Below are 24,307 nucleotides of genomic sequence, written 5' to 3'. Positions count from 1 at the left end.
TTGATTTTGTTTAATACATAAATCATTACTAATAAAAATAATAATCAATATTTTAAGATCAAAGATGAATAATATTTACATTTTTCATTATCATCTATTTATGTCTGGCTGTACAATGACATGAAAAAATTAACTTGTAATGACAAAATAATTTATTTTAGCAGAAAATACGTGTTGTAATTTTGTAAACATTACGTTCTTTTTGTTTACGACTTACGATGCTATTAACTTATCACTTTAAAACTGGATACATTCCGGATTTAGTCAGTTTGACTATCGATTTTGTTTTAAAAAGACAAAATTAACTAAAAATTGTACAATTTTTGTGGATAGTTATAAAGTATTATCATTTATAAGCTTTATTTGAATAAATTGATATATTACGCACTAGTTTTTTTTTTAAATTATATTATTAATTTATATTTATCAATTTGCTTCTCTCTTATTCTAGGATGATTGGTGTGGCATTAATTAAACTTTATCTATCAAGAAAAACGAATTAGAATGATGTTTATTATATACTGAATATCATTTTGTACATTAGTCACGTGTTGAGATAGCTAGTACCATCACTATGATTACTATCTCAATGATCTTTACTTTAATACATGATCAAAAATAATTTGATCACTTTTCCAGTTGATTTTAAAAGAACTCAATTTTTAGATTCTTTTTTAGACATACAATTGAAATTATTGTAAAAGTATTTGATACTATAGTTCTATTATTTGTTTAAGAACTAAAAAATGAGCGGGCAATATATTCACAATGGCAAAAAAATTTTTTTTTTTTAATGTGGTAGAAATTTTAGATAAAATTCAAATAACTTACGTTTGCATCAAATAGGAATGCGAAAATTGTATAAATTGCAAACTGAGAATGACATTTTGCATTAAATTATAAAAAAAATTCAATCACGTTCGCCTCTTTCCTCTGCACGTTCTTCTGCTCTAGCTTTCATTCGAGTAATGAAAGCCTGGCCTTTACTTTTGCGAAAGTTTTCATAAGGATCATTTAAATTAATGCCAACTCCCTTATATTGATCATTTTTATCCCTTATTTCTCCTCCGGATATAGGTGCTTCAATGCCTTGTTCATTGGCTCCTAATCCAGCACCGCTCCAGCCCATTTTTTTAAGCAACTGATGACCTTTATTATTTTCATCTAGGCTTGATTCTATTGGGGCTTTACTGTACGTTGAGCCACTGAAAATATTATCATAATAATATAATAAATATACTTATTCAGGCATATTACCAAGCAGGTATCAATAAATAATTTTTAACTTACAGGAAACTAGGTGGAGTAGGACTTCGATCCTGTCTATCGTTTCTCTTATCAGGACTTCGATCTTTATTACTATTTCTCCTCCGGCGATTTCGACTGTTGTGAATAGTACCGGCATGAATACTACCACTACGGCTATTACGACGATGATTTGTTGTAGGTGATCTAGATCTACTTCGCCCTCGTGATCTGGATCGTGATCTACTCCGTGATTTACTTCTGTAACGTTTCTTTGGTGGACTAGGACTCTTCGAACGTGGTCGAAGGATTGGTGTCGGCGATCTTGATTTAGGCCTTAGACCGGCTTGAATATCTTCTTCTTTTCGCTTTCGAGCTGCATTTTTAGCTTTGTAATATTCATATAATCCTAATTTTTCCCAACCATCACTATAAAAACAATTATTCATATATTAAATAAATTTGACGAAAATCTCTGTTAATATTTAAATAACAAAAATATAAATAAAATCATAACATGTTACCTGTCCCGAGGAGAATCGTGATTGGGTGGTGCATAAAATGCTTCAACTGCTGCAACTAGTCTTTCACTGGGTGGAGTAGGTGGTGGTAATCTTATAGCTTCAGGATCTAGAGATTTGTATTCACCATCTTCTAATTTGATTAGAGGCACCATAAGACCTGCAGGAAGCTCGAAATAAGGCATACTAGGCATGAGATCTTCTACAGAAGGTTCATGAATAGCAGGAGCTGGTGCAAACCCTGGTGGAGGTTTGGTAAAATCTGGCAGAGGCACTGTTGAAAATGGAGGAGGTTCTACCGTCGAAGGAAGACCCCAACCTGGAGGAGGTTGCGAAAAATTCATATCCCCTCCTATTGCAGGTGGTGGACCAGCATGTGATGGTGGTATATTTAGATTTTGTTGATTTTGAACCTAAAATAAAATATTTATTTTTTTCAAGAAAGCAACATGAAAACTTATCAAATGTTAACTTACTATTGGTGGTGGTTGTGGCGTTTTTAATTGTTGATCAATTGCGATTTTTTGTTGTTCTATAGAGTTGATTTGCCTCATCGCGTGATTTACAAATGCTTGATGTTGAGCCTGATAATTATCAAACGTTTGTTTCGTCGAAGTTGTAATTGGAGTAATCGCACTAGCAAATTGTGCGACTAGACTAGCTTGATATTCAGACCATGACGTACTTGGTTGCTTCAGCTTTTCAATGATACCCTCATCAAAGTAGTTGTTTTTTGATTCCCATAAACTTAGTAACTTATTGAGTTTTGTTAATTGATCTTCAGATGCAGCTAACGATGTATTGCAAAACATGGGTACAACAACGTTTTCCATCGCCTGACGGAGATCCATAGACTTTTTCCTAGCGCTAAAGAATCATCTTAACTTATTTTTTTCAATCACTAATATTTAGATATTCTCACTTACCAATGGTGTAATACGTCATTGACCAAATAAATGATGTGAAGCTTCTGATTGAATGTTGCACCTTGAATAACTCTGTAAAAAATTTTTAAAACACAAAATATTTATTAGAAATAGTATTATGGTATTAGAATATTATTTAAACAAATTGAATTAAACTCTTACTTTTTTAACAAATGATCAGCAATAACTGTATTGCTCTGTGCGGTAACACTGTTTTGTAAAATCCAAGCTTTACCAGCACTTATACTATCTTTTGTACAACTATCAATGATTGGTTGTAGAACTGCATCGAAAGCAGCAAGATCAGTATTCGTAGTCTGTGCATTGTTTTGAAGTGCTGATTCTTGAGCTTGTCTTACAGCATCTTCCACCCTTCCTTGTTGTTGAGCCATAAGAGCAGCATGTTGTGCAGCCAGATTTTGTTCAGACTGTCTTACTTGTTCCTGAAGAGTATTTTGTTGAGATTGAAGATTTGCCAACTCATTTTGAAGCCATCCAGATGGTCCGTTGATATTTACACCTTGGTTTGGTCCTCCCAATGGTGGATTTACGTTGCTCAGGACATTAGTTCCGATTCCTGGTGGTCCAGCACTCCCTGGTCCTCCTAATGTTCCAGCAACAGATAAAACCGGTCCTGGATTTCCTGGGGCACCCATTCCACCCACTGGGGTCAGGCCGTTGTTTTGAGAATTCAATCCAGGCTGTAGGTTGATATTATTCAATGGCTGCACTGGTGGAACTGCTGATTGCTGCGACTGCGAAACGTTTAAACGTGGATCTGCATTTTGCATTGGACTTATTCCTTTTTGCTTTAAAACTGTAAACGAATGACGGCGGATTATAGAAAGATATTTTTTTATTGGGATTAGAGATAAATATGAAAAAAATCCTGCGAACGGTTAAAAAGAAGGATCTCCAGCAAATTAGATGAAGGATTCTTTGAAAAAAAAATCATTTTTGTTTATTTTGGTATGTTATGGTTCAGCGTTTGCAACTTTCTTATCATTATAATGGACTTACTTGCTTGTTCCGTAGTTACTTTATATTGGTAATAGTTGAAATATTCTCCTCCAAAAAGAAAGCTAAATTTAGGGTTATCTTTTTGTTTGTTTTTAGTCATTTGTTCAAACTCAGGTCCATTTCTAGCCACAAACTGAGCCAATTTGTCAATAATATTTCTTAATTCAATATCTGCAATTATTAAAATTATATATTTAGTTATTTTCTTAAATTTTTACAATTTTATTTAATAACGTTCACCTAACCTTACTTATATTTCGATACGTCAAAAGTTCATAAATATGTATATTTTTTTAGAGTAATTTTTTATGCATTATATAGAAACAAATCTTAATAAATTTTTTGAAAGTTTAAGTTAACTAAATATTATTTTTATTACAAAAATGTACTCAATAAAAACGCATCATACTGAATCAACCGGTGGATAAATTTCGACATACCTGTCGGTGCTTGATCCATTTTGGCAACTTTGAATAATCTCAATAAATTTCATTAAGCTAAATTATTTAAAAATGAAATTTTCACTTAAATCAATACTCGTATTTACAAATAAACTAACAATACAATGCATTATTCTCACACGGTGCATCAACAACGCTAAATACCGTCATTTTGTCGACAAGTACAAACAATCATCACTAGAGGCGCTGCATCAACTCGAATTTTTCAGCATGCTGACATGCACTTCACTTCATGTTGTTTCTTTTTTATGACTTATGTCCGCCATTACTCGAAGATTTTTATTGTAAAAGTGAAGTTGTAGATATTATTCCAAATTTGTCTCGATTTCTTCAATATTTACATCGAAAAACGTTGTTTGTGGTCAATAATTTTCAAATAGTAAGTTTTAGATAGTTTTCTTAAAAAAACGTATAAATAAGTCTGAAGTTCTTCCATTTCTGGTATTTATCCTGTAATTAACATTTGCTAAATACGCACGTGGAAATAAAAATAATTAATGAAATTGTTTTGTTGTGAACTATCAATTTTTCAAAAATTGATTGTATACTATTCAAATAATTCTTCTTAAAGTGATTGGCAATTGAATTGTAATATTTAGTTGCCAGCAAAACCTTAACATATTCTAACCTCTACTATAGCAAATCGTCACGTTTTAATTTTTTACTATACATTATGAGTTTTTAGCATCTTTAATTATTTAGATATTTTTATTTAAGTAGTTAAACTTTAATAATGATTAACTGAATATTCAATGATTATAAGAAATTTTTTTGGCATATTTCCAGAACTTTCATTATCGTTATCTCCAACAAATCTTTTATTGATTGCCTTATTTTATTACACCTGTCTAATAATTGTAATAATTTACTCTTTAAATTGAAATTAATGACATTATTTTTTTTAGAAATGCCGGCTGTATATGAATCCAGCTGGGCAGATGAAGTAGATGATGAAGGAGATACATTACCCCCTCCAACAGAAGTTTATGAAAATGGAATGAAAATTTTAACTGAATACAAATATAATGAAGACAATAAAAAAGTTAAGGTAGTTCGAACCTATAAAATCGAGAAAAGAATCGTCTCAAAGACAATCGCAGCACGAAAGAATTGGGCAAAGTTTGGAGATTCTGCTGATGATCGACCTGGACCAAATCCAGCAACAACAATCGGTGCAGAAGATGTTTTCATGCAGTTCATATCTAGCAAAGAAGAAGAAAATAAAACTGAAGAAGATTCATTAGAAAAGTTGAAGAATATGGGAGAAAAGGGTGTTGTCAAATGTCGTAACTGTTCTGGAGAACATTGGACTACGAAGTGTCCCTACAAAGATACCGTTCTTGCTGGTGGGAATGTACCAGATGACAAAAAACCTCAACTTACCCCTGGAGTTCCCAATGCTGCTGCAGATATCAGCAAACCTCAAGGCAGCAAATATGTACCACCAAGTATGCGAGATGGTGGCAACAGGAGAGGAGATTCTATGCAATCTCAACGGCGTGATGATACTACAGCAATCCGTATTTCTAATTTATCTGAAAGCACTAATGAAGCTGATTTAGAAGAATTAGTCAAACCATTTGGATTCATACAAAAACAATATCTTGCTAAAGATCGAACAACCAATCTTTGTAAAGGATTTGCGTATGTTCATTTCAAATTCCGGTCTGAAGCTGCAAGAGCCATTTCTCACCTCAATGGTTATGGATATGATCATCTTATATTAAATGTCGATTGGTCTAAACCACCAGAAAAGAATAATTAGAATTAGAACTGAATCATTTTATTATTTGGTTAAGCAACACGCGGGATATGTTTAGAATGATACAATTTAAGTAAAATCAGATTTCATTGGCAATATATAATATGTAATCAGACTGTTATTACATTGGAATTTTTTTCCTTTCAAATCCTATTCAATTTCTTCCATTGCTTAAATCATTTTCTCAAAAATGTACAATGAATTTTACTTCAATTTTTTTTTTTTATAACTTGTAAAATTTTCTTATGATTAGTTTTGTTCAAAAGTTTTATATGTATTCTTTGATTACAACTTTTCATTTATGTATAAACATGATTGTATTTCTTGGTAAAGGTCAATAAAAAAACTTTCAACCAATATAATTTTTTAAAAATAATTTTATGTAAGAGTAGGAACAATAATTTATTTTTACCATATTCGACATTTTTTATGAGGATTCATTCTTGATCCAATAGGACATTGAAAATCTTCTGCAAATTCTGGCATATTGGAAAGAGGTCCAAGAATACGAAATTCACTTGGACTATGGAATCCAGTTGTGATACGAAGTTTTAAAGTTTCTGGTCGAGTAACTGAACACCACATGTTGGCAGCACTTATCCAAAACATTTGCCTTGGTGAATAATCAAGTCCTGGAAGTCGAGGTTCGGGTTTGTTACGTTTCGACCATTCTTTATATGCTAAGTAAGCTTCTTTGATGCCTCCATTATCCGCAATATTTTCTCCTTGAGTATTTATTCCATTTAACTTTAAAAAATTTTGCAATTTATAGAAATGAATAAAAAATATTACACATATTAATAAGAAAATTCCTTACATTTAATCCAACTTCTCTTACAGTAAAGTTTCCATATTGATTAACAATACACTTTGCTTTCTCTAAATACTTCTCTTTTGTCGCAGGTGCCCACCAATCTACTAAATTACCTCTCATGTCAAATTGTCGTCCTCGATCATCAAAACCATGGGTTATTTCATGACCGATAACAAATCCTATTGCTCCATAATTCATATACCTCGGTCTATCATTACTAAAAAAAACACCCTGTAGAATACCAGCTGGGAATTCTAAATAGATATAAAATAATTGTTGTCTATATCAATTCATCAATAAAATTTGCAACACAATAAAAACAAATTACATTCGATTTCTCAGACTTAAATAAGTAAAACAATATCAACTTACGAATGCTGTTTTCACTAAAAGAATAGAATGCATTAACAATAGCTGGCCGTCCATGAGTTATCCAATCACTTTTATTGATAGGTTTTCTGAAATTACTGAAAGAATAATTTCGACCGAATATCGTCAAATTCAACATGGAACCCAAAAAATCACCTTTGCTGAATTCAAGGTTTTTATAAAAATCTTCCAATTTTGTATCATTCAATAATTCATCAGGATACGCAATATGAGTTGTCATTGTTGCAGCTTTTAATATAGCATGTTTACGAGTCTTTTTATCCATCCAATCGACCTGAAATATAGAATATCAGTTTTACAAACTTATCTTGTAATATGGCAAATTTCGTGGACCATATATTACCGTTTCCAACATTTTACTAAACTGTTGTTTAATGTCACGGACCATCTCCACAGCATTTTTCTTAGCATTTTCATTAAAATATTTCTTTACATACAAGGCCCCAACACTTAGTGACAAACGACCCGAAACAATACTTATACATTCCATCCATCTAGGCTCTCTTTCCGTTTTTCCAGTAACAACTCTGGAAAATTGCAGTTGTTTTTTGCGAATTTCATCATTTAAAAAACTAACTGATCCTGCTGCAACCCGTTGCATAATATAATTAGCAATGGTTCTTTTTGGAGTAATAATAATTAAATCTTCAAAATTTTTAAAAAAATTAGGAGCTTTAACATTAATGATTTCATTCTCATCTACTTCAATGATTGGCCTTAGGATTCGGTTGAAGTAATCTTTCCAAGGTACGGATGGATACCTCGTTAACAATTCTGCTATCGTCATGGGATTGTAAAACATAGAAGCATTACGACGGTGTTCACCAGACACTGAAATCTACATAATTAGCAAATATGATTCATTAATAACATGTAAAGTGTTAAATAGAAACAATTGTCAATGAGATTTCACTAAAGATAAAGTCTTTTATGTTTTCTTACGTTAGCTAGGTTTATTTCAAATAAAAGTGACTCCATAAGTTCTGTTTTAGCTCGTTCTCGTTCAGCACCAAGGATAATTGCTACATCTACCATATAATTATAGTATGCCTTTACAATTTTATCGTCTAATCCTTTCATTAAATATTCTCGTGATAATCCAAGTGGTGTTTGATCTAACTGCAAATAATAGAGTAAATAAATTTCCAATTTAGAATAATATTAATTTCTCTAACTTACGCCAAACATTTTTTTTGAACTATTCTTAAGATCAACACCAATACTAAATTCTAGCAAATAATTATAAGAGTAACCGATATCTCGTAGCTTATAGATCAATTCCATCCAATGGAAGTCATCCTCATTCCATGAATCTCCCTCGAGAACTGGATATCCACCAACATCTTTTAAGATCCTTAAAACAGGATTAAGTCCTTGTTCTTCTATGGCAGCTGAAAAAACATAAATATTTGAATATTTTCATTTCTATTACTACCATTACTTAATACTATTACTTACTTTTATTCATACAAATGCTGTATAATTCTTTGACAAGTTTAAAGGGTCTAATCTCGTTATGAAAATCTTTTTCCTCAATAGTAGTTCGTAACTGTTCGAGAATTTTACTATTGGTTATACTAAAATTGTCAACAATAATTTTTTCATCTTGAATTCTCGTAGTATTGATGAATCCACCACAAGCAAATTTATAAAAGTCATCGCAAGGATCGATATTTGGATTCATATTATTTAAAATTTTTGACGCTAAAATAATTTTAATATTCATAATAAATGAAATATTGCATAAACACTCGTAATTATCTTGTGATACTCACCAACATGAATACATTCTGGAGTATAGCATACATCTTTTGTACTCAGAGTAGATGCTAAAGAACCTCATGATAGATTTAATTTAAATGTTAATAATTTTCGTTTATTTTTAATTCATGTGCAAGAATAAAGCAAGTGCATTACAAAATATAAATGAGATGAAAAGGAAATAACTCAATCTCTTTGTTCAATATGATAATTTTCTGTCTCCACTTCATTAAGTGCCTATGAATGAAAATAGTTATGAATATTAATTTTATCAATATTGTAGGCGATGAATGAACATAGCATTGGATCGTGATGTAGGGTTTGAGTTATTACGGGAAGGAGATTTATCATAAGCCTCTCACGGATTTCAGCGATTTTGATCAGTCGTGAGACTGAAAAGCATATTGAGTGGGGAACCGTGGGCTAAAAGCCAAACGTGGTGTGTTGTTGTACCGTTGGCGACAAAGGGAGCTCGGGCAAATGCCACGGGAATAATGCTGGTGCTGTTGCTCACCTGTGCCAGTGGTTGTTGCTGTATCGCACGACCTGGAATTCGTGACTACCACGCCAATACTTATTGCCAGGGCAATACACACGAGGACTCCGGAAACTGCTATCACCGTTAGCCCACGTTCCAAAGCTGACCGACGCTTCCACCATGTCGGATTTCTGAAATTTAAATGTCAAATTTTATCTATTATCCATGTAGTTATTTTGCAATATAAGTTTTTTATGATCTTCAGATCTTTAGAGAGTTGCAGTTTTACTTTTTGACATTAGAGATTCTTAGCACTGTTATATAAAAATGCTGAAATTACTACAAGTAAGAAAACATGAAATACTTGACTTTTTTATGTTTAAATATTATGAGTATTACAAAATATACTGTTATTGTTCAGAAGAAATGTTATTATTTTTTGTTGAACGCTTTCAATAATAATAACACTGATTAGGACACTCGCAATGAATCATTGCACGAGTTTTAATGATGATAAGTAGTTAATCCAATAACTATTACATAAAATAATAATAAGTATAAAAATTATATAAAATTTATAAAAATAATTTTCTTTTAATCAGATAAAATTATACAAGATCATCAAAGACACTGAAAAGTGAACAATAACACAAAATTTTCCTTAATTATCATTGAAGGGCACTTTATTTATTGCAATTGTTATAAAATCTTCTTTCTGTACTTTAATATGTTCTATTTTTTGTCTTAAATTTGTGCTACTTCCGTTTTACTCAAGATTGTATCATTTCAGAGCTTTGTTTTATAAGTTAATACTATAATATGACTGGTAATTACAGCAAATTTATACGATGAAATTATTTCGAATAAGTTTTTCAAGTTTAAATTTTTTTTCTAATTTTTCTCCTTATTCTATTTGAGAAAAAAAATGAACAATTTTTTCGTGTTTCTCTTTTCATTAGAGAAGTCGATAAAATTATTCACTGTTCATGTAAAATGTGAGCTGTATACTTTTTCTTTGTAAGCATAATTTTTTGTTAAATAAATTAAAAATGTCATCAAACATGCTGAGCTTTATAAATACGGTCGATATTTTATAGTTGTATAGTTAATCAATCACTAACAAATAAAAATATCAAATTGGAAGCTTACTTAACTATCGTATGTTTCCCATTGTTCATCATTGGCATTTCCATGTTGTCACTGATTTATAACACATAACACTTCGAATATTTTCCTATAAGTTTTTATAATTAATCAACAAGAGATGCTATCATATGAGTGACTTGATAGGAGTATAAACATCGGACTGAGGAAGCGCGCTTACTTCTCACTGGTATTTAACGAGCTACCTGGATAAACAATGTCCTCCGGAAAATGGCAGCTTCATAATATTTATACTATACTAAATAACATACGTAAGTTAAATATGTAATCACGATCGTTGAACTACTTATTTAATTCTAATTGTTAGACTATGAAGTGAGTTAGACTTTAAAATGATTGTCATGGTGTTTAATTCTTTAACTTAATTTAGGAGTATAATGAATGTAAACACATTTATTGTTTTAATTAATAAATGATTTAGATGATTCATTTTTAATAGGGCTATTGGTAGAATAAATTATTTTTACAAACTTCCGCATAATATTATTTAATTATAAAACTATTTTTTTTTTTTATTAAAATAATTTTTTCATTTAGTAAAGGTGAATAAAAATAATTCGATTCATAACAATTTGTCAGATATATTTTAAAATTATTGTAAAGAGATTGCTTGTACATTTTTATCTAAAAACTTTTTAATTCTACTTTTTTTTATTTCTTATTTTTCAAAAATCTTCTTACTTGTGTTTAAAAGTACATAGAATTTCACCACACCGCAACACAATTGTTGTTTTACTTTATACATTTTAGCTTATACCAATATTTATAAACATATTCTAAAATATAATAAACATCAAATATTTTTTATTTTTTTTTGTCTATTCTAGAGTAATTATTTTGTATGTATAGAATATTACACAGTAAAAAAGTTAGTGTTGAATATATAAACAATGTAAATTGTCAATCTAGATAACTTTTAAAATTTGGTGTCGTTTTCTTGCACGAATAAAAATATTCAAATATGAACTGTTGTCACTAGTACAGTACACAAAGTTTTTTACTGTGTTCCTATTACTATAAAAATTATGAATAGTAATCATTGTTAATGAATATGTGATGGTTGAGTAATATCAAATAATTTGATGAGCATGAAGCTTCTAAGTAATACATAAATTCTATAGTGATAATTTACTATGTCACCTAAGTACTTAAAATCGGTAACTCTACGTAAACAACCATACAAATTTTACCAATTGCGTAATCATTGACAACATTGCGTCAATTAAACGATTCAGTTCATTTTAATTTCAATTGCTTTGTTTTTATATCACTAACAAAATACTCTTTAAATGAAAATAATTTTCGACAATAGTGTAAACATCTATATACATTTTTTTCTCAAAATTGTAAAATTTTTTATAAAGTAATTATGCATATTTTTTCATTTTTAAGATTCTATTTCTTTTCATAATCTTTTCACAGTAGATTCATTCAATGGCGATGATACTACATTAAAATAACGCAATTATCGCAAATACTTTTTATCAAGCTTTTAAATAATGATAATTACATTGTTTGGATATCTCACAGTTTCAACAGTATGCAAATCCAGTTGTAGAAAGGGAAACCAACAGGAGAATAGAACAGATTTTTTACCATACATGGCACTTGTTCGGTGGGTTCATTCTAGAACCTTCAGGACATTGGAAGTCTTCTGAAAACTGTGGCATATTTGAAAGAGGTCCAAGAATACGAAATTCACCTGGACTATGAAATCCTGTAGTAATACGAAGCTTAAGAGCTTCTGGTCGGTATACTGAGCACCATGTATTAGCAGCACTTATCCAGAACATTTGCCGTGGTGAATAATGAAGTCCTGGAAGTCGTGGTTCGGGATTGTTTCGATTAGACCACTCCTTATATGCTAAGTAAGCTTCTTTGATGCCTCCATTATCCGCAATATTTTCTCCTTGGGTATTTATTCCGTTCAACTGCAAGATAATCAATTATGTTAATCTTTTGAATTCTTTTTTACTTCTTTATTGCATGTATTGTATTGAAAAAAACATCATTAATAATAAGTATTTAGGAATAATCTAACTATTGATCAACAACTAATTTATACATGGCCTTAATGAATTGACAATTAGATGATTAACTGAGTAAGTCCAACAAGTTAATATATAAACGGATTTTGGAAAATGTAATCTCGGATTGATTAGTTGACAAGTAATCGGTTGAATTAAAGAGCAATTAATTAACTTTCAATGAATTTATCCATACTAATAAAGTTATTGAAAAAAAATCTTACATTTAATCCAACTTCTTTTACAGTGTAATTCCCATATTGATGAATTATACATTCTGCCTTTTTAAGATATTTTTCTTTAGTTGCCGGTGCCCACCAGTCAACTAGATTTCCTTCTTTATCAAATTGTCGTCCTTGATCATCAAATCCATGAGTTATTTCGTGACCAATAACGAATCCAATAGCTCCATAATTCATATATCTTGGCCGATTGTTACTAAAGAATGCTCCTTGAAGAATACCAGCTGGGAATTCTGAAATAGCATGTGTAGTATTTTTTATTGTAAAAATGTTGAAAGCAAAGTTTTTATAGTATTTTTTTAATTACTCTTATTATAACGTAATTGCATTTATGTGTGATAATGTACTATTACATAATTAAATTCACTTACGAATGCTATTTTCGATAGAAGAATAGAATGCATTAACAACAGCTGGTCGACCATGAGTTATCCAGTCACTTTTATTGACAGGCTTTCTTAATTTACTGAACGAATATTCTGTTCCAAATAAGGTGAGATTTAAAATACAATCTAAATAATTCCCATCATCGAATTCGAGTTTTTCATAAAACTTTTCCAATTTGGAGTCATCCAACAGTTCATCAGGATAAGCAATATGGGTGGTCATTGATGCAGCTTTGTCTAAAGCACTTTTACGAGTTTCTTCGTCCATCCAATCAACCTAAAAGACATAAAAATAAAATAAAAGTTAGTTAAATGTGTACGTTATCAATAAATCAACTGATTTAAAAAAATAATACCGTTTGTAAAATTTTGTTGAATTGACTTCTGATATCAGAAACCATTTCTAAAGCATTTTTCTTAGCATCTTCGTTGAAATATGTTCTTACGTAAAGAGCACCAACACTTATGGATAAGCTGTTAGATACGATATCAACACATTCTTTCCATCTTGGTTCTCTTTCCGTTTTCCCACTAAGAGCTGTAGAAAATTGAAGTTGCCTTTTGCGGATTTCATCATTAAGATAGCTTACTGATGCTGCTGCTGCTCTCCACATTACATAATTAGCTTGAATTCTTTTCGGAGTGGAACTAATAAGTTTCTCAAAATCTGCTACGAAACCAGGAACATTAACTATCGTTATTTCATCGTCATCGATTGTAACAATTGGACTTAGAATTCGATTGAAGTAATCTTTCCAAGGTATGGATGGATAGACCTTTGATAATTCTGCTACAGTCATTGGATTGTAAAGCAAAGTAGCATTTCGACGCTTCTCAACTGGTAGAGAAATCTATGTAATTAGTGAAAATAATTTGTTAATAACATTAAATTAACTTCAATAACTTGAAATGAGATAGATATCATTATTCTTACGTTAGCTAATTTCATTTCGAATAAAAGTGACTCCATAAGTTCTGCTTTAGCTCGTTCTGGTTCAGCACCAAGAATGATTGCTATATCTACCATATATTCGTAATATGCCTTTACAATTTTATCGTCTAATCCTTTCGTCAGATATTCACGTGATAATCCAAGGGATGTTTGATCTAACTAAAATGTGAGAACAATATTTTCTTAGATAATGAAGGTTTAAATGAGTTATTTTATAAAAATTTAACGCTGTAATATCTGACTTACATCTAAAACTCTTTTTGTGCTGTTTTTAAGATCAACACTAATGCTAAAGTCGATGAAGTAATCGACGGAGTAGCCTAAATCTCGGAACTTATAGACAGATTGTGTCCAGTGAAAGTCATTTTCATTCCATAAATCTCCTTCAAGAACTGGCCAGCCCCCAAGTTTCTTCAATATCCTTAAAACAGGATTAAGTCCTTCTTCTTCAATGGCAGCTAAAATATAACAATATTGTGAAAATATATTTTTTTGATGTCTTGAGGTTTAATTAAGTTCATTTTAATTATGTTATATGATTTATAATGAGAATAATTTCATAATAAAATCGCTATTTAAATACTTACTCTTATTCATACAGATTTTGTAAAGTCTTTTAGCAAGTCTGAATGGCCTAGGCTCATTAGGATCAATTTTTTCTTCAATACTCGTTCGTAGTTGTTCTAAAACCTCATCACTAATAACACTGAATGTGTTTACGCTCACTTTCTCATCTGGAATCTTGGTAGATTTGATGAATCCACCACAAGCAAACTTGTAAAAATCATCACAAGGATCAACAGTATCATCCATGTTGCTTAAGACTCTATAAGCTGAAAAAATGAATTGGGGTGTATTGTTATGGTAGTTTGAATGCGTGTAATTACTCAATAAATTTTTAATTTGATTTATGTATCAACTTACCAACATGAATACATTCGGGCGTTTCGCAAACATCCTCTGGAACTTGAATAATAGTTGGAGACCCTCGTATTGATGGATTTCCACTCAGGGCTTCCACTGTAGACGGTAGCATTTCATTTTTAATGTCAGCTACTCTCGTGCATTTGTGATTTGGTGTGCAAGAGCGAAAAAAGCGTGAAGCCAGTGCATTAGAAAATGTAAATGACATAAAAAGACAAATGATATAACTGATTTCAACTGATTGTAAAATATCGAAAAATTGTAATTTCATTTTTAATGTTGTGTCATCAGGTTTTTTCTTTTAAAATAACTTTTCTATGTATTAAAGCATTAAACTAACCACTCATGTTATCAATACATGCATTCTTCTGTCAACAAATGGCAATATTCAGATTGTTCAAATTAATGGATTAGCAAATATCACGACTAGGACCAAAACATTGTTTTATTAGTAAGTATCCAATTTTGAATTTAATATGAAATTATAAAAATATTTAATTTGTTTTTTTTTTGCATATTTTAACAATGAGAAAAAGATGTTATTAGTTAGATATATTAAATTATTTATCCGTTGTGATCAGTGTAGAGTTGTTTCAACCGACAGCTAAGATTTATGATCATTTTGTGATTATTTCTGCATTAACATTAATTTACAACGTTTAGAAGATTTGTGAGTTTAGAAAAAAATAATATTAAGATATTCAATATTAACTGCGAGTCATTGATGATATTTAATATAACTCTCAGATTTTCTCAACAAGTTTCTTCTTTCAAAGTGATGTAATTTTGAAATTTAACACATTTAATTCTTGATAATTAAAAAAACGTGATTGATAAAACTATTAAGTAGATAATAACATCATTCTACATAGATCTACAAATCTAAACTTCCTGTTTGATTATGTTAATTTAAATGAACATAGCATTGGATCGTGATGTAGGGTTTGAGTTATTATGTGAAGGAGATTTATCATAAGCCTCTCACGGATTTCAGCGATTTTGATCAGTCGTGAGACTGAAAAGCATATTGAGTGGGGAACCGTGGGCTAAAAGCCAAACGTGGTGTGTTGTTGTACCGTTGGCGACAAAGGGAGCTCGGGCAAATGCCACGGGAATAATGCTGGTGCTGTTGCTCACCTGTGCCAGTGGTTGTTGCTGTATCGCACGACCTGGAATTCGTGACTACCACGCCAATACTTATTGCCAGGGCAATACACACGAGGACTCCGGAAACTGCTATCACCGTTAGTCCACGTTCCAAAGCTGACCGACGCTTCCACCATGTCGGATTTCTGAAATTTAAATGTCAAATTTTATTTCTCGTTTCTAGCATACAAGTTTATGCTAATTGATTTTTAATGTTATAAAAATTGTACCAGTTTTGATCTGAATATTAGAAAAATGGCAAATATTCTATATTAAGTTAAAAAAATTGCTAAAATATTTAATGGTTTGCTAATTTTCAGTAAAAAGATGCAATTGAGGCTCTTCTAGAAAATAAATGACCTTGCTAATGTAAAATCGATCCTTCTTATCTCGAATATTGTGGTGCATAAATATTAGTTAACGTACTATCTAACACTTTTTGTAGATTGTAATGTGTAAAATTCCATTAAGAGATAAACGCCATGTGTAATGAATAAATCTTAAACAAAAGACGTAAAAAAGAAGGTCAAAGAGTTTTTCTTTTTAATTAGAATAAAGTATTTCATATCAGCTTTAAAGTTAGATGGATATTACCATTACACTTGGCTTGTTGACAGGTAGTATTACTGTTCACAGCCATTTATAAAGAGAAACTCTGTTTTTTTTTTGATAATTAATCAAGAGAAACAATGCCATTTTATTACTTTTAACATTGTTTCAATCTGTAAACTTGAACAGTAAATTTATAATTAATAAGGAAAAAAAATTAAAGTTTCTATAAGTATTATTCTTAACTAAAAAGATAAAATATTACTTTTCTCGCTAATTTAAAAAGAAAAATGAATTTTTTTATTTTTTAAGCAAGTTCATTCCCTTTTATATTTTTAATAAAGACCTGTCATTATAAATCATTTATTACTGCCCATAATTTAATAAAAAATAAAATTGAATTTCCTTTAAAAATCTTTTGACATTTAGTTTTACTAGTATTCTAGATAAGGTTTAATTAACTAAAATGTAGTGGTGACTCGTGCTAATTAAAGAGACAAATAGTTGAACGGGTTGCTCTAAGTACTGATATACAGGCAAATCAAGAGAGTGCACAATATGAAACCATGAGTATAGTTAAATAAGATCCAGCGACATGAGTATATCGACCTCGTGGCTTGTACTCTCGAAGGATTTCTCAGTCTAGTCTTTTCGTATCTTTCCCTCTCTTATGATATTTAGAAAGTCATTGGCCCAACGAACCGTACTGGATCAGTATAAAAAAGTTATCATAAAACACTAGAAATCACTCTTTTTGTCACTATGCTACTGTTATTATCTTCTCAAGCTAATAAAATCCTACAAACCTGACGCGACTATTGACCGCTTGACCTCCAACTTTTCCAATGTTTGAGATTCAATGGATATTATCTCTTTATAGACACAAAAAAAGTTCTATCGTATTTTAATAAATTATCACCTTAATAATCAATTACATTAAACGTCCACCTTTTTTTACAGATAAAAAAGGGTAACAAACCCGTTTAAATCATAAAAAATTATTTTTCTGAGTCTAAGAAATTATTTTCTATTACAATAAAGCTGTTGTAAAAGTTTGCGTAATGGTTGCTTGTTGAAAATAATAAATTTTTCAAAAAATTACAATAAAATAATTTTTTATTGTAATCAATAGATAATAAATTTGTTGACAATTATAAAAGTATTCTATTGTTTCCCAAGAAGCCTAAACGTTATTATCTATCATTAAGAAGAGTTTAAAAGAATTATTTAGCTCGAATGTGCTGAAATTGATTTTAAGCTGGTCTTAAATTTCCTACATCGATGGCCCGATAATCATGTCAGGTTCATCGAGGCATTCCGATTGATGTCTACGCTTGACTTAAATTTAGAGTTAAATGAGAGATCGGCATGATCAGATATGACATCGGTCCGTTTTATATTTTTTTAGCATGGTAATATTCAGGCGATTCTCTCATATAGTCAAAATTAATATAGACCGCACGTGGGGATTTATATTTGGAGAACAGAAAAAAAAGAAAAAATTATACCGTTCTCTTATCAATTTTGTTTATCGATAGAATATTGATGATGTAATGAAAATAACGGTTCCGCTGGAGTGTTTCATTAAGCAAAATCGAATTATTGACATAGAATTGATAATCATCGATTGGATGTTGCATATAGTAAACTGGTAGTGTGCTTCTCAACGGAAAGAGTGTGTTGCGAATTTATGTCGTCTGGAGGACACGTTCACTCAACATTCTCATCACAATCTACCAAGCTGCCTGAGTAAACAGTATGTCATGTCCAATAGACAACTACTTTCCGTACATTTAACATCGAAAAAAAAAATTTTACGTCTATATTTTATTATTATACATTTATGTCACTACAGTTGCCATTAGCAACCACCAATGTTATTATTGTTGAAGAGGACAATAGTAAGTACAGATTCAATACTCATACAAATAAAAATAGTTCATGGTCAATCTTATTTTATAAACTTTTATTGTTAATTATTTACTAGTGGAACCAGCAGAAAAAAACCCTTTCATTCATTTGACATGTTCAGAAAATCATTATTTATTATTAATATCTTTTATTCATTGAAGATATTCCTAAGCAGCCAAATGAATATTTCTATTTAAAATAAAAATAGCATCTTTTGTTTTTCAATACTCACATTTATTTGTCCAAATTTTTGTGTGGAAATAACAGGTCTACTACTTAGAAAAAAGACTTGGATTTTTTATGTCTTGAATATAATAAAAAAAAAATAATTTAATAATATGCTGTCAAAGAGATGAATTTTGAGCTCTAATTTTTTTCTAGTCTCTAATTTACCTGATAGTTATACCACCAACTAATTTTCTAAACCAGCCTTTATACCTGAACGATATTCTTTCGAAAACATTTCAACTTGTTGGAGCTAAGTTACAGTAAATTACCTGAACGTTATTCTAAGTAGAAGAACAATCATATACTTTATTTCTTGAAAATCAAGAGATTATGAAAATTACTCACATTTTTCTGAGTAATATTTCTCTTTATTCTCAAATTGTCAGTAAATTATATCTGTTTATCAACTCCAACTGAAATACTACATCATATAACATTCAAATAATTTTTCTAAAAACTTTAAGAGCTATTTTAAAAAAGAAACAACGGCTATGGTCTTTACATGAAATAGTAGACAGACTAAAGCTAGTACATTTTGCTAATTTCCAAGTGTAGGCACAGTTTGATAAATATTAATAGAGTGAATATTACAATTTTAGGAATTACATTAACAACTTGTGCAACAAAGACTATCCGTTTTACACTCATTTTCAGCTCAATTATTGAATTGTGTCGCATTAGTGTGGATTATCCTCATCCAGAGCTAAATGGTTAATTTCACTGATCAAAGTCATCAGTGATTCAATAAAGTCGACATTTGTCTTAAACTAAGAAACAAATAATGAATAATGGAAATCATCAATGATGACAATAGATGATTACATTGAACCTAACTTAGTGATTAATGTCACGAAAAATCCTTCGATAAAATCACGTATAAGCAGCTTCATTATGATGATTTGATAATAAACAGTGTCAGCAAGGTCTTGAGGAAGTCATTCTGCCAAGTGAGTAATAAACATATTGAGAACTTCCACCAACGAAGGTAACTGATTGTTTTAACTAATGTTTTACTTAAAAAACATGAATGTTTTGTTAAGCAAATATTATTGATGATGCTTGTTTAAATAACATCAATAATTACGTGAAAATTATTCCTTTCCTATGATTATAAGAATCATATGGTAAGATTACAAATAATAATACTCCTGACTAGCCAGGAAATTATAAACAGATCATCGCACGCGATGCAACCACAATTGTTTGTTCCTATAATCCTATAACAGTTACATAAAATAAATTCAATGACACAAGAAAAATATAGACAGACGTTTGGATTATTATGAAGAAACATAGACAATGGTTATTGAAAAAAGTTACGCTTGAGTAAATTAATTGTATCTTCTAATCAGCTGGTTATTCTTTTCTAATATTATTGACAAAAATGCCATTTAAACTTTTCATTACCATTTTTTTTCATATTTTTCTCATATAATTTCCTCGTAGCTTAACTGATATTATCATTTAGTTATTTAAATAATTATAAAAAAATACTTTTATCTCATTTCAATCAACGAATATCATTATTTTTTATATCATTTTTTTTCTAGTTAAAAATTTCCCATTTTTTTTTTGTAATTCGTGTGATTTCATCTCTGTCGCAATCTATTTTCAGATTCACGTAGTATAATTATAACAAATTGAAGGGAAATTTAATGCAGTTATTAAAAACTATTAATTAAAGTTACCCGGAGATAACTATGCAAAATTATAAATAAATCTTGTCGTATATTTAAATATTGTGATTGCTGTTTCCTGATCACGAGCTATGTAGGTGTACGTTAGGTGTACTTATGCCGTCGAATAATTAATTGATGTATAATTCTCTTGCGTGTCGATGATCCTACAGTTCTCTTATGATATATGCAGATTTATTGTGTTGATAAAATTACCCGGGTTGATTAAAAGCTTATATAGTCTTGTGTCTGAACACGTGAGTGTTTAAGAAGTTGTTTGATATCAGCATGTGACTTGACTTTAATGGACTTATTGATTAAACAATTAATTACGATTACTTTGACATACAATCTAGGTTTTATGAATAAATTATTCTTTTTTCTGTTGTTTAACTTTGATAAGTTACCTTCTCAATAGTTTATGGTTCAAACAAATTGTTTATTTGGGATAGAACAATTACCAGAAAGTTGAGGCATTTTTCAAAAGCTTCTTATTTATGGGATTAGTTAAAATTGATTTAAAAATATATTTATTCATTGTTTAAACAAAAAGGATATTTTTCACTTTGATTTCTTTTTGTCATTGTGTATATCTTTCGAACAATAGGGTATAATTATTTATAGATCTCTTATATCTGAAAACAAATTTTTTTTATTCATATTGGTTTTTAACAATTTATGTGATGATATATTAATAAACATTGAATTCTTTTTACTAGTATTTTTTTTTAGAAATCTTCTTCCTGCACAACTTATTAAATTTATATAACTAACCTTATCGATACTATCAATTTTGTTTGTAATCTTTATCATCCCCTCTATTAGTTATTCATTGAGTATAGCACACTTATGATTAAAAAAGTCAATAGACAAATTAAATATTTTTGTATTTGATTCACCAATGAATTCTTAGATATTAATAAATTATTTTTTTATTCCCACGTAATAATTTATATAGTTAGAAAAAAAACAAATTTTTTTTATTTTTAACTCTTATTGAAAAAAAAAAATAATCAAACTAAATAGTGATAATAATTCATTTTCTCAAGAATATATAATTATTGAGAATTAAAAAAATATTTAGCGCTAGAAATAGAAATTATCGCTATTTTTAAAAGCAAATCAACATTTCTTCCTCTTCAAGAAAGAAGTACATTAAGGAGCAAAGAATTTAAGTACTAGGTAGGACGGAAAATTATAATTTCCTGTTTCTACTTAAAACAGGAAGTGTCTGACCGAGTCTAAGTGCAAAAACCTTGAATCAGCAGATATCCCAGACTTGACTACTTTTAAATGAAAACATCGAGTTTGTTTAGTTCTTTTGCTTCGAACAAAGTTGACTTTTTCTCTGGAGATATAGCAAACATATTACTTGCTAAGAAGCAGATCATGAGGAGACTAGGTCGCCAACAGTTATTTGACGTCGTTAAGTGAGCTAGTATTAGATAGGGTCGTCGTCAAACATTCTACGGGGTGTTCACTTCAACCCTCTGCAGTTACCAAGACTCGAAAGAACCCCTGTGATCGTAAACCTTGCACTATGAACACTAACACTCATCCCTTTTCATCATAAAGGGTAAATAAAACTTTCACTGCCAGGCCAGGCAGCATAAAAACTACGTCGTAAGTAGACCATCAGATAACTTTTACATTAAATTTTTTTAATTATTCGCATTGACTAGTGAGTAAAGATAATATTCTTATTTCATTTGCAAACTTTTTTCTTTGTAAGAGGATTTTTTAAACCATAAGAAAATTGTGTCATCTTTGTGTTTACTTTCATCACTTTCATTTTTAATAATGTACATAATTTTCTAGACTACTGGTAATTTTTTTGTGGTCATATAGGTAATAATTGCAATGAGTTTTTGCTGCAATTTAGTCATAATATCAAGTCATTGACACCTCGCTATAATTTTCCGGTTAACTTTTTCATTTACACACCAGTGTGAAATATAACTTAATGAGTGTTATTAAGTAGTATCAGTACACGAGTTGACAATTTATTAGGATCACTTTCATAACTATTTTTTGTTTTCCAAGATCTGCCCGAGGACGTTGTTTTTCATATTCTGATGATTCAACTGGTCAGTAAAAAAACATCTCTATGATTAAAATTACAAAAAGGCCATAAATAAAAAATCTCATCACATAAAATCTAGATAAAATTAAAGAATAATACCAAACTCAGTGTAATTTCAATGCATGTATTGTGCATGTTGTAATGACATCATTGAAGTCTAAAATATCATGACAAAGAGATATCAATTGTTGTCAAACCATAAATATGTTCACTGACTGAATTAACCGGTAAAAAGAATAAAATAATCACAAAAAACTTACTTAATAACAGTTTGTTTCATACTATTGGTCATTGTGATGGTTAGGCTTTCCACGCTTTTACGACCTCACCGTAGCACATAACACCTCACTTACACTTGTTTCACGCTACAGATGACCCCAATGTCATGTATCAAGAATGCACGTTTTTTTGCCTAGTTTATTCAAATAAATCGGCGGGAGAGATGTTGTAGATACGGATGGACTGGATTGGAGCGTAAATGCCGGACTGAACGAGCGCGCGCACTTCTCTGCTGTATTTAAACGAACTCTCCCTCCAGTTTATGGTACGTTCTCGTCTCCTACACTCTCACAACGTTCCAAGCTTTCAAATGCATCCACAAATATAGTAAAAATAAAAGATAATTTATAGCTTCAATAAGACAATTATTAAACATTGAGTCTTCGAACTTGAATAGTTATTTTAGGACTTGCCAAAGTATTGTTCACTCATGTCTTTCATTATCGTCAATTCATGTATGTACTAAATATCTTTTCAATGATTATTCGTTAAATAATTAGACTTGCAAATATAATCTTTAGCTTACAACGGTATGTCATGGGTCAAGCGTGCGTAAATTTGGCAAGTTTTAATCACATTTCATTGATTAAGTATTCCAGGTACATAAAATGTTCTACAAATAAATTTTATTTTATTTTAAAATTATTCTCACCAGCTATTTATAGTACAAGTTTGCATTTAAACATTTCTTTTCCAGACAATGTCATGGGTTTTTGTTATTTTCATTAATTAAAATTTTTAGAAAATTATTAAATTTATTGAGTAAAAGATGTTTGAAAATGAACGATAACAAAAATAATACCTAATAAAGTATTTTCATTCAAAAAGTGCATATAAACTATTAATCAGATTTGACTTTTAGCAAATTTTTTTTTATCATTCAAATAGTTTATTATTACTAAGAAAAAATTTTATTTTATTCAATTCCATCACTTGATGATTCTTCACATTATAATAAATTGATTCATTCATAAAGATAATTTAATCCTTGAATACATTTCTTAACGCATAAATGTGCTACTTTCCTCACGCGCTATGGCTGCAAGGACTCCTCTTTCTCACGATAGTTTGAGAATAATGTAAATAATCTCTGAAACCTAGCGGTCAAGAAAATGAATAAGAAATCTATAAATCTTGGGGTTCAAACTCTGGAACGAGGACGAAATGACGCATGCAAGATAAGATTCAATGACCAGAAAAATATCTTAATTAGTCTTGGCTTATTACGCTCCATTCCTGTGCATTGAAGGAGTTGGAGTTTTTTATTTGTATATTATGCAGAATTTAAACAAAATATTGAAGGATATTTTAGATTTAACCTCTTCATTTATGAGTATTTTCAACTGGTCAAGTATCTTAATT

The 24,307-nt window shown here is 30.1% G+C and overlaps 4 protein-coding genes across 6 annotated transcripts; 1 reads left to right on the top strand and 3 right to left on the bottom strand.

Annotated features, from left to right (window-relative positions):
- Positions 1–477: 477 nt before the first annotated feature.
- On the bottom strand, positions 478–4,415 carry LOC118064914 (calcium homeostasis endoplasmic reticulum protein). 2 transcript variants are annotated; one of them, XM_035079843.1, is made up of 8 exons: positions 4,153–4,415; positions 3,713–3,883; positions 2,855–3,509; positions 2,693–2,764; positions 2,243–2,633; positions 1,770–2,179; positions 1,291–1,674; positions 478–1,205 (listed from the first exon to the last, which is right to left on the bottom strand). In XM_035079843.1, the coding sequence occupies exons 1-8, from the start codon at positions 4,169–4,171 to the stop codon at positions 911–913; spliced, it is 2,397 nt and encodes a 798-aa protein (XP_034935734.1). In that variant the 5' UTR covers positions 4,172–4,415; the 3' UTR covers positions 478–910. The 2 variants fall into 2 exon arrangements, with proteins under 2 accessions (XP_034935734.1, XP_034935735.1); XM_035079844.1 differs by lacking the exon at positions 4,153–4,415 and having other exon boundaries at positions 2,855–3,447; positions 3,713–3,846.
- LOC118064915 (eukaryotic translation initiation factor 3 subunit G-like) lies at positions 4,394–6,056 on the top strand. Its single transcript, XM_035079846.1, has 2 exons — positions 4,394–4,552; positions 5,079–6,056. The coding sequence occupies exon 2, from the start codon at positions 5,081–5,083 to the stop codon at positions 5,936–5,938; it is 858 nt and encodes a 285-aa protein (XP_034935737.1). The 5' UTR covers positions 4,394–4,552; positions 5,079–5,080; the 3' UTR covers positions 5,939–6,056.
- A 241-nt stretch (positions 6,057–6,297) lies between these two features.
- On the bottom strand, positions 6,298–10,665 carry LOC118064913 (neprilysin-2-like). The gene is made up of 10 exons (XM_035079842.1): positions 10,528–10,665; positions 9,337–9,569; positions 8,915–8,968; positions 8,598–8,843; positions 8,319–8,530; positions 8,082–8,258; positions 7,483–7,977; positions 7,122–7,413; positions 6,753–7,003; positions 6,298–6,682 (listed from the first exon to the last, which is right to left on the bottom strand). Exons 1-10 carry the CDS (start codon positions 10,569–10,571, stop codon positions 6,344–6,346), a joined length of 2,343 nt encoding a protein of 780 aa, XP_034935733.1. The 5' UTR covers positions 10,572–10,665; the 3' UTR covers positions 6,298–6,343.
- A 438-nt stretch (positions 10,666–11,103) lies between these two features.
- Positions 11,104–23,145, bottom strand: LOC118064911 (neprilysin-2-like). 2 transcript variants are annotated; one of them, XM_035079840.1, is made up of 10 exons: positions 22,927–23,145; positions 16,211–16,365; positions 15,074–15,202; positions 14,737–14,982; positions 14,396–14,607; positions 14,132–14,308; positions 13,554–14,048; positions 13,183–13,474; positions 12,794–13,044; positions 11,104–12,473 (listed from the first exon to the last, which is right to left on the bottom strand). In XM_035079840.1, exons 1-10 carry the CDS (start codon positions 22,956–22,958, stop codon positions 12,135–12,137), a joined length of 2,328 nt encoding a protein of 775 aa, XP_034935731.1. In that variant the 5' UTR covers positions 22,959–23,145; the 3' UTR covers positions 11,104–12,134. The 2 variants fall into 2 exon arrangements, with proteins under 2 accessions (XP_034935731.1, XP_034935732.1); XM_035079841.1 differs by having other exon boundaries at positions 15,074–15,169.
- Between the last annotated feature and the right edge of the window lie 1,162 nt (positions 23,146–24,307).

Source organism: Chelonus insularis, unplaced genomic scaffold, assembly GCF_013357705.1.
Source record: "Chelonus insularis isolate UGA/USDA-ARS -01 unplaced genomic scaffold, ASM1335770v1 contig_25_pilon, whole genome shotgun sequence".
NCBI classification, from domain to species: domain Eukaryota; kingdom Metazoa; phylum Arthropoda; class Insecta; order Hymenoptera; family Braconidae; genus Chelonus; species Chelonus insularis.
This window is presented reverse-complemented; position numbering and strand designations above follow the sequence as displayed.

Excerpts from the sequence above, each read along its gene's own strand:
- LOC118064915 (XM_035079846.1), top strand. The coding sequence starts at position 5,081 with ATGCCGGCTGTATATGAATCCAGCTGGGCAGATGAAGTAGATGATGAA.
- LOC118064913 (XM_035079842.1), bottom strand. The coding sequence starts at position 10,571 with ATGGAAATGCCAATGATGAACAATGGGAAACATACGATAGTTAA. Across the intron at positions 8,844-8,914 it reads TCCAGAATGTATTCATGTTG|CGTCAAAAATTTTAAATAAT; the intron begins GTGAGTATCACA and ends AAATTATTTTAG. Across the intron at positions 8,531-8,597 it reads CAGCATTTGTATGAATAAAA|CTGCCATAGAAGAACAAGGA; the intron begins GTAAGTAATAGT and ends ATGTTTTTTCAG.
- LOC118064914 (XM_035079843.1), bottom strand. Across the intron at positions 3,510-3,712 it reads AGTAACTACGGAACAAGCAA|TTTTAAAGCAAAAAGGAATA; the intron begins GTAAGTCCATTA and ends ATTCGTTTACAG. Across the intron at positions 1,206-1,290 it reads CCTACTCCACCTAGTTTCCT|TGGCTCAACGTACAGTAAAG; the intron begins GTAAGTTAAAAA and ends TAATATTTTCAG.
- LOC118064911 (XM_035079840.1), bottom strand. The coding sequence starts at position 22,958 with ATGACCAATAGTATGAAACAAACTGTTATTAA. Across the intron at positions 14,608-14,736 it reads CAAAATCTGTATGAATAAGA|CTGCCATTGAAGAAGAAGGA; the intron begins GTAAGTATTTAA and ends GTTATATTTTAG. Across the intron at positions 13,475-13,553 it reads TCAACAAAATTTTACAAACG|GTTGATTGGATGGACGAAGA; the intron begins GTATTATTTTTT and ends TATGTCTTTTAG.